This window comes from Gracilinanus agilis, chromosome 5 (genome assembly GCF_016433145.1).
Source record: "Gracilinanus agilis isolate LMUSP501 chromosome 5, AgileGrace, whole genome shotgun sequence".
Lineage (NCBI taxonomy): Eukaryota > Metazoa > Chordata > Mammalia > Didelphimorphia > Didelphidae > Gracilinanus > Gracilinanus agilis.
This window is the reverse complement of record NC_058134.1, coordinates 14605977-14615967: the sequence shown is the minus strand read 5'-3', so window position 1 is coordinate 14615967 and position 9991 is coordinate 14605977. Positions and strand designations below refer to the sequence as shown.

General features: G+C 46.2%; 1 protein-coding gene across 1 annotated transcript in view; it reads right to left on the bottom strand.

Annotated features, from left to right (window-relative positions):
* Positions 1–1288: 1288 nt before the first annotated feature.
* GPNMB (glycoprotein nmb) overlaps positions 1289–9991 on the bottom strand; it is a 34277-nt gene continuing 25574 nt past the window's right edge. The window contains exons 7-11 of the mRNA XM_044678476.1: positions 9566–9703; positions 8054–8156; positions 5235–5443; positions 3067–3154; positions 1289–1667 (exon numbers count right to left, since the gene is read on the bottom strand). Coding sequence (XP_044534411.1) covers positions 1514–1667; positions 3067–3154; positions 5235–5443; positions 8054–8156; positions 9566–9703 — 692 coding nt within the window. The 3' untranslated portion in view covers positions 1289–1513. The remainder of the gene's footprint in view (positions 1668–3066; positions 3155–5234; positions 5444–8053; positions 8157–9565; positions 9704–9991) is intronic.

Sequence of the window (9991 nt, the reverse complement as noted above, 5' to 3'; positions counted from 1 at the left end):
CCTCCTCACACCACCATAGGACCCTCTCTCAGACCAAAGAAATACAATTTGGCAAAAGCTATCCACACGTTTGACCATGTACGCCTCATTCTGCATCTGTGGGTCACAATCTCTCTTCTGAAAGTGAGGAGGCCAGTGAAAAATTGCTGCCCTGAAATGCCCAAACTGGGGGCCCAGAGTTATCTACAAGTAAAGCACACGATATGACATTCTGACCCAATGTTTCTTTAAGTGAGAAATTTACATAGGTTAAAATGAATGTGCAGGGAGGCCACAAAGGGGAAAAAAGCACGTGCAGCTTTTTGTGGAAAGGGGAGAGAATGGGAAGAGGAGAGCAAGATAGGGATTCCGATCACAGATCCCTGAAGGGATAGAAGGCACCCGACTAAAATCTATGCCTGAACAAGTAGAAGCCCCCCAACAGTCACAAGTGGCCATCTAGCCTTCGCTGGAAGAGAGGAGAACCAAAACATTCCAGTTTTGGACAGTGCTAATTGCTAGGATGTTTTGCTTACCACCAAGCCTCAATTTGTGTCTTTGCAAAGTTATTCTTGACGTAAACAAAGGCAAAGCAATACAAAAAAGGCATCTTTTTTCCCCCGCGAGGAGTCAAGGACACCAAGATACCAAACCGTGGAATGCTGGCATTGATTGTTTCATTTGTCTGTCGCCTATAGTTCTCGAGGTACAGGGGAGCACCCCGTTGCATTTTTTTCTGTGGGCATTAACCTAAAAAGAGGCAGGCAGCGGGGACCAACTCACAGGCATTGTCTAGGTGAGGGCGAGGGGGTAGAAAGAATGTCGTGATTCCATTTATTCAGCCCTCTTGGCCTCAGGTGTTTGGGTTTTGAGCTGACAAGGCAACATGCTCCCTCCCCTGCGATGGCCTCACGAAACGCCATTAACCTCTTTTATTAGGGCTCTTCCATAAATATATGTAAGAGTACTTATCCCTTTTCTAGGGGCTTGAATACAGAATTTTTTTTTTTAAATTTAAACAGGACGAGGGCTCTGTGTGTTTAGAGAATTGCCTAGAAACAGTTTATTGTGTAGCCTTTTTTGCTTTGTTTTGCATTGTGTGCATTCTGACATAGACAATAATTACAAGAGGCTCCGAGCTCTGTTTGGCCCCCTCTGCCTACTCAAAAAATTACCTTGCTCTTAACCTAGGCAAGACCCAGATTAGGAAGGTGGGCTTCCCCGGGGAGGCATCTGCTCTAGGACAGACACTGGGAGTGCTGCTTAGTAAACCATAAATCACAATGAAAGAAAAAGTTGCCAAGTGGTTTTATTAGTTCTAGAATCTGACCAAGGCTGCCTGCAGTATAATCCCCCACTCCACTCCTCTAAAATGTCTTTTAACCTATATAAAAAAAAAATTACACCCACAAGCAGTGGATACCCGCTTACAATATGCCTTTTCTTACACAGTTATCAGCCATCCACTCAAGGACAGCTCCAATGTAAAGTACTGTACAGTGTGCACTCTAAAGGCACAGATTGGCTGGGAGCGTTAAACAATCCCAGCCTCTTTCTTCAGCAGCGGATCCTTCTCATTGTTTGCTGGGAAGAACACAGCTTTCCCATTATGGAAAGAAACATCCAGTCCATTGCCATTCACCACCTTCCCAGGGCAGCTTTCAATTGGTTTGTATTCTTTGTATCTCCTGCAAGTAATGTTTGCGAAAAGTTACTCAGAAAAGACCTTCACTGCTAAAATGTTGCTTTCTAAAAAGCAGTCCCTTACATTCACTCACTAAATACAGCAGGCACCAAATAAGAAAGAAGGAAAGCGAAAAGGGAGGAAAGTTAATTCTCTCTAGCCTGGATCGAATGCCAACCAGTTGCTAGGGTGGATAAAGAACCTCTCAGTTGTTTATTAGAAGCTTTCTTCCTGCATTCTCCCCCGGAAGACAAGTGTGAGCTTTCCATGTTTTTAGAGGAACAGAAAAACCTCTTAAGACAGTCAGGATGAAATAGTCACAGCTTAGTTTGGGAGGGAAGGAAGCAGATCACAGCAGAGGGCTCTGGCCTTGGAATTCAAGTCCTACCTCTGACATCTACCAGCTGCAGGATGCTGTACCAGTCATTTACCCTCTCTCTGCCCCACCCCTCCGGGGGGCAGCTCTCTAAGATGAAAAATGGGGGGGGGGGGAGTGGCTGCTCTACAACAGCAGAGGGAGTTTCCACACCTGGACTTCTCTATACAAATGAAAGCAGAGGTCCAGACCAAAAACCCAGGTTAGCTGTGACTAAAAACCTGAAATGACTTCATCGGAGATGTATGGGTGCGTGTGTGTGTGTGTTTGTGTGTGTGTATAAACTCCTGGCAATATTAATGGAGTATTTAAGCAATCAGAGCTCAATAGAATAGAAGGGAGGGAAGAGTTCTAGACTAAGAGCTGGAAAGGACCTCATGGGCCTCTTAAATCATTACTTTCATTTTACAGAGGAGGACAATGAGGTCCAGGGAAGATAATGACTTGCTCGGGCAGTATCTTAGGTGGGATGTGAACTCAAACCCTATGATTCAGGAGCCAGAGCTCCTTCTCCCACTCCCTAGGAAAAGATGTTTTGTTCAAACAAAAAATGAAGACTCCCTACTATGAGGTGTGTGTGTGTGTGTGTGTGTGTGTGTGTGTGTGTGTGTGTGTGTGTGTGTGTGTGTGAACTCCCTATTATATCCAGGCATACACATTCAGAGGAAGAACTGTGGGAGGAGAAACGCAGAAGAAAAACAACTGCTTGATCACATGGGCTGATGGGGACATTATTGGGGATGTTGACACTAGATGATAACTCTAGTCCAACTATCAATAATATGGAATTAGGTCTGGATCAATGATACAGGGAAAACCCAGTGGAATTGTGGGTCGGCTAAGGGGGGTTGGGGGAGAGGGAAAGAACATGAAATATGTAACTAGGGGAAAATATTCAAAATAAAAATAAAAATGAAAAAAAAATAATATCCAGGCATAGAAGAGGACCATTTGTAGACAACCAGTGAGGTTTTTTTTTTGACCAATATCTCAGCAAATACATAAAAAGTTGGAGGTAGAAACTTACTTGTACACAAAGAAGGTTACAAGAATAGTGAACACCATCAAGGCACTGATGGACACCAAGATGCCTGTTTCTATTCTGGCAGGTGATCCTGGAGCTTGAGACAAAAGGAAAGAACTTTGTCATGAGCTCTTCCACGCAAGTTCAATTTCTCCTGATCTAGAAGCCACTTCTATGGGGGCAGCTGGGTGGCTCAGTGGATTGAGAGCCAACTCTGGGAGACAGGAGGTCCTGGTTTCAAATCTGGCCTCAGACACTTCCTAGCTGTTTGATCCTGGGCAAGTCACTTAACCCCTATTGCCGAACCCTTTCCACTCCTCTGCCTTGGAACCAATTCCCAGTATTGATTCTAAGACAGAAGGGAAGAGTTAGAAAAATGAAAAGAAATGACCACTCCCATCTCCCCTAGAGTGTATGAACTCAAAGGTCTCCTAACAGTGAAATGGTAGTTATTGCTGATGCCTCCTCAAACATCCCTTTTTCCAGCTTTAAGGTTGCCTTGAAACTTTGTAAAGAGGGGGCAGCTGGGTGGCTGAGTAGATTGAGAGCCAGGCCTAGAGATGGGAGGTCCTGGGTTCAAATCTGACCTTAGACACTTCCCAGCTGGGGGACCCTGGGCAAGTCACTTGACCCCCATTGCCTACCTTTACCACTCTTCTGCCTTGGAGTCAATACACAGTACTGATTCCAAGATGGAAGGTGAGGGTTACAAAAAAAAAAAAAAGAAACTATGTAAAGAGAAAGCATGCCTATATAAAAATACCTGCACTTATATTTGTGTACATAGTATATGTATAATATATACATGTACACATATGTGTCTATTGACTGGTGAGAGAAACTGGGAGTCAGAAGGGAATTGGTGTGGAGATCTGACCTAGCTTTGCTCAAAGGAAGCAGCAGAACCAAGGACGTGAAGATGAAAGGGTTCCACCTTTGCTTTCCAGTCTCCTATTCAACACCTGTTCTTTTACCAGGGGTGATCAAGTGAATATTCTAAGAAGATCAGCTAGGATAAAGAGATTCAAAGACAGAGGAACAGCAGAGGGGCCTGACTGGACAGTGTCCCAGCACAAAAGTGCAATTTCCAATTGAGGGTCTCCTCTTTGTTTGTTCTATTGGAATTTCTTGTCCACAAGAAAAGTGAGAGAGCATCCTCATTGGGTTTTTCAGTTGTCTGTTTGGTTTTCCCCACTGAGTTCCTGAAGAGGAACAGAGTGGGTTGGGCACTCCAGGTCTGGGGTCTTTATCTGGTAGTCTATGGGAAGGTGAAATAGAGGACATGGTTTTGAGTTAATAAAGAAATCACGACCCCACTGGGTTTTCTTGTGCCCTTTTCTCGGCTTTGAATTTCTGACTGTGCTGCTGTCTCTTCTAAGTGGGTATATGAACCTGACCCTGGCACCAGGCTCCCTCAGTTATTTAGAGACATGGACCAGCATTATTATTTATAGTATGTGGACCTTTCAAGTCACCCTTGGAAATGTGGCTACATTCAAGGAGAGGCTTAACTGGGTAATTATAGCCTATTAGTACTTGGTCTAAGGTCACCGTGTGTAATTTCATCTGAGGACTTGGCCCCAGTCAGAAGGTTCTGGGGTCACTCTTTCTTCCAAGCTGGGTTCTAGATAGATGGGTTGTTGGATTTTAATTCTAGCGTAGGAATCCTCACTAGCCATTGTTCAAGACATCTTCCCAATGTGTGTGTGTGTGTGTGTGTGTGTGTGTGTGTGTGTGTGTGTAGGGGGAACACAATTGTGGGGGAGTCAACTAACCTCTAAAGCAAAGCCCTAAATAGCTCAAGGAAATGTGGGTGTACATTTTCTTTGATAAAAAAATAAATGTTTTATTGACGCTCTCTTAAAAGGCATAACTGTCGCTTCCCAATAGAATTTTCCCCTCCACCAAACTCTCCCCATACGGTTTCATTCTGTAATATTTCTCTACACATAGAATGTTGTTGAGAGGGGGCGTGGTATCACAGAAAGAAGGCCAAGCTCTACACAGGAAGAACTGGGTTCAAATCCTGCCTCTAACACCTATTCACGACGAGACCTTGGGTAAGAATTTCCCATCTGCGCCAGCAGAGAAGGTTTATATTTGGGGAGTTTCTCACACTGATACCCCCCCCCCTTATGGTTATACAACCAACAATGAACATTGTTACTTACCTTGTCCATCAATAGAGACCAGTGTACTTGTAAGGGCCAGGCTAGCTTCATTACCCAAGGTAAGGTTCACACAATACATCCCAGCCCCACTGAAGGCTCTCCTTATGGTCAACAAGCACTGGTCACTGACTTCCACAGGGTCACAGACTGTGTTCTGGGGCCACAGGCACGTAGGGTCAGAAATAACTGTACAGACATCAGTAGGAGTGCTGGAAATGGCCAGAAGGTGGTAGGGAGACAGACAGAGAGAAAGAAGGGGATAGGGAGGATAGGAGAAGGTGGAGAAAAATACTTGTTAATGGTGGGTGGCCTGTATGTGTTAGAAGATGCACTATTTTAGGGGCTAACTCCACTGAGGAGCTCACACATACATTTGAATACTAGAGTAGGGAGCACCTCTAAGGTGGAGTGAGTGAATGAGCAAAGGGAAGAAAATGGCAATTTAGATCCACCAAGGAGCCAGCCATTCTTCTTGAATCCATGTAGAGCACTTTGGAGCAACCTAGTGAATCTTCTACCCCAGCCCTGTGGATGCTCTAGGACAGAAGACGACGACAGCTCTAGATGTCATTCCGTCCTTCAACAAGCATTTCTCAAAGTGTACAATGATGACAAAGAATCCCTGGATGGGAAGGAATCAGATACTGACTTCACCACCTCTCAAAGACTGTAGTGGGAGATCCACAAGGCCCGAATGTCCCTGATCCCTTTGTCGGGTGAGAACATAGCTCAAAGGAATCAATCAAAAGGGTGACCTAGGTATGAACAAAACCTAGACATCGATCAATGAGCCAATCAAAAGGCTCTGGAACTAGGTACACCAGAAGGGCTGTTCAGCTTGGTTGATGAACTTGGTGGTGCCTCTGTAGGTCTTCTATAAAATCAAAGACTAGTTCCCAAACCAAGAGATCCGAACATCTGGTAGTCAAGAGGAAAGAGAGTCACTCCTGAGAAGTTATCTTAGAAAGCTGGGGGCCGGGGAGCACACAAGGAAAGCATCTTGGTCTTAGCCTCAGTCTCTTCTACTTTTCTGCAGACTAGGGAATTCAAAAGGACAAGAACATTTGGATGTTTCATGGGCACTCTGGCCACATAGTCAGTTTTTGGAGCCAACGCCTACTTTGGTAGAAGAGGATGGACTGGATCTGAAGAGGAAAGGCACAGTCAAGGTTCTACAAGGAGCCCAGCTATGCCATACTTCAGGGGAATATATTGAGGATTCCAGAAAAATATTTCTAGAAGCTGAGCTGGCCCTTGCCCTATGTGCTCTCTAGGCTTGATCTCACTTTCCCCAGGACAGGATTTACTTGGTGGGCGGGCTTATCGTAGACTTTTTCCTTGCTTCGTCACTTTAGTATTCATATGTTCTAACAGCTAATTAAATCTGACTCACTAATTGACATTGCTAATCTTTGAGGGAAGCATAGAGATGGGGGCTCATAGCTATAGCTTTAGAGGTACATTTCCACTCCCTTCAGGAACCTTAGAATCCTGGGTGGAAAGCTAGCAGTTATCCTCTGGGGACCTGACCTGCCAGTGGAGCTGAGGGCTGAGAGTAGCTGAGAGTTGGCTACAAATCCATGGTGAGAGTTTGAGTCATCCTAGTTTCTATCTCCCAACTGTGGCCTGCTAGACTTTCCTTCAGCTGCATCCAAAGCTCTGCCTCCATTATGAGCATAACTTTCTTGGTTGATGACCGGGACCCAGAGCTGGACTCTAGTGAAGTGTTGAGGAGCTAATGAGCAGCTACCCAGTGGTGGCATTTTTATCTCATTAACATTTCTGCCTCCTAACCCCAAGGCCCTCGTTCCTTAGCTCCTCAAAGCCATGTAGTTCTCTTTCTCAGCCAGCTCCTAAAGGTTTCAGTTGAATGTGCATTTATTAAACACCTGCTAGGCTCCAGGCACAATACTAGGAGGTCAAATGTGCCATCAGACTTGCCCTTAAGAAGCTTCCATTCTGCTAGGGGTAAGGAAATCCACATACAAATAAGCAGATACCAAATATACACAAATAGTAGGAAGTTGGCTGTTCTTTGTGGGGAGGGGGAATAAGCATTTATTAAGTGCTTACTGAATACTAGGCACTGGGTTAAGTATGTGTGTGTGTGTGTTTTACAATTACCTTATTTGCTCCTTCTATCAACCCTGGGAGGTAGGTACTAATTTTATCCCCATTTCATAGTAGAGGAAACAGAAGCAAATGGAAGTTAAGCCACATAGCTAGTACAAGAGCCTGGGTCAAATTTGAACTCAGATCTTCCTTACTGCAGGCCCAGTACTCTCTATATTGTGCCACCTCTAATGGCACGTCCCATCCAGCAGCCGGCCTTCCCCTCTCCCCCAACACCAAGCTATCGCCAGTCTCCCCCAGTGGAGTGCGATGTCGTTGGGACACTTCTTCTATCTCTTAACAGTTTGGGGTCAATAATCTGGGATCATTCTGAAAGTTTTTGTAACTTAATCAAACATCGCATTTATGGACCTTTTTCAAGGTTGGCAAAACCATTCGTCCCAGAACTCCTCGGAGACATTGTAAATTCTGTCAAAGTTCTTTATCCAGAGCTGTAACTAGGGTGGGACAACTGTGGGGGCCATCGTCCAGGACTGTCTTTTGTGCCAGACCCCTCTCACCCTCCCCCCATTCAACTGTTTTGGCCCCATGTGAAAGAATTCCTAGTTACAGCTCTATCTGGGGCTTCGGTGAATTAGGCAATTCTGTTCTTGTTTTGGGGGTGGAAGGCGTGTGGCAAATAGCCTTCTACCCAGGCCTGGGGGGCTCCTAGCCTCTGATTGGTCTAATTCCGATATTGTACTCACTTCCCTTGGCAGGTGACAACAAAGTCAATTGTGGAGTCCTCGGTCTGCGGTGCCAGCTTCTGAATCTTTGTCATCTGGATGATATTAACTTCAAGGATTCCCTCTTACGAAACCACCCCCAAGCGCCCCCACCAAGGGAAAGAAAGAAAAAACAAGCCAGTGAATCAGAAGGGCAAAGCATACAAACAAAGACTGCCTTCTCCCGCCTTCTCCCCACTGTTAAGAAATCAACAAACAAAAATAAAAGGTCTTGGATGCTGCCCAGTGGCTCTGTATCCATGGAACCCAATCTTCTGGAGCCAAACGGAGCCGCTGACTTCCCTTCCAGCTTGTTTTCACTTCCCTTCCTACAGAAAGTGTGAACTTGTGAAAATAAGCAAGCTGAACAATAGTGGAGGAAGCCAAAGCAGCCAGTCCCTTCTGGGCAGAGAGCTTGGAGAAAGCCAACGCGACCCAATAGCCACTGGATTCAGGAAGCCCCAGGTGGCCAGACAGGAGCTGCTGAGGGTCAAGCCTGGGGCAGCCACCCTCAATAGACTGTCTTCTAGTACAGATCTTCATCCCCTTCCAACCTGCCCGACGTTGTGTACCCCTATGGTGGGAGCCTGTCCCTCCAGTATGAAGACTCCTGTATGGTATGAGGGAGGCCACTGGGAGCCAGGAAGCCTCTTCCTCTGCCTCTGCCTCCACATCCCTTCATCCCCAAATACATCTCTTGGCACCCGTCAAGCTGCCTGCCATGCCAGCATTTGAGATTCATTTCTTTGTGTTGTAAAGGCTTTTAGATTTTTCAAGCGTACCCTCTCTATATATTGTATACATATATAGTATATATGAGAGAGGAAGATAATCTGGGACCCCTTGGTAGGCCAGGGGGAATGGGCAGAAATAGTCAAGAAGAGAAGAGAGGGCATGGGGTAGGGAGGAAAGAGCCAAAGGCTAACTTGGAAGATGCCACAGTTCTGCTGAGCTGAATAGCCTGGTAGTGTCTGACCTTTAACTAGCCACCTTGGGAATGCTGCCAATACTTAGAGACTTCTACGTGACTCATTCCAGTAGGGAGTCAACGAGGCTGGGTGTGGTGGTCCTGGACGGTCATCCCTGCTGCTTGGGAGGCCAAGGAGGTTGAATCTCCTTGAGCCCAGGAGATCTGAGCTCCAACAGGGAGAACCCCAATTCAGTGTCCAAACTCAGTTTGGTGAGCCCTGGGGAGTGGGGGTGGAACCAGGTTGCCCAAGGAAGGATAAACTTCCCCAGGTGGGAAATGGAACAAATCAAAGCAGATGCATTAATCAGGGGTGGGAAGGAGGATCATGAGTGTGAATGAGATGGGGAGATGGAGCCCTAGCTGAGGAGAGAGAGTTTATCTCCTCCTTCCAACTAGAGTTTGGGTCCTCTGAGGGCAGCAATGCCACTTCTGAATCTCTGCGAGCCCCTGGAGTGATGCTGAGAACAGAGAAGGTAGAAACTTGTCCATTGAGTGGGATGTCCCAGCAGGCTCCAGGTACTCACCTATGATGGTGAGAGACGCTATGAAATGGCCATATCTGGTGACCTGGCAGCTTTCGTCAGGAGCCTCTCTCCCCCAGGCTTGTGGGCTGGCAGCCGGAGGCGATGAGGTGGTGGCACCAGAGGAGTTTACTGTAGTTCCTGAGAATGGAAGAAGGGAGATCCGTGGAACAACAAGAACTTTTCAAACATTTGAAATTGAGGTTTCACAAAGCACTGATAACTCAACGTGACTGAAAATGCTTTCGGAGTCTGAACTGAATTCAATGTGAGGGTTACTGAGTGACCCTAGTGGGAGTTTTCAGTGGTCAAGGCAGGCGACCCCAATGGATCCGACATTAAGCTGTATGCCAGGCACTGTGATGGGCACTGGGGGTACAAAGCCCACAAACGGTGAGATGAGTCAAAGAAATGGGGCAGGGCAATGGG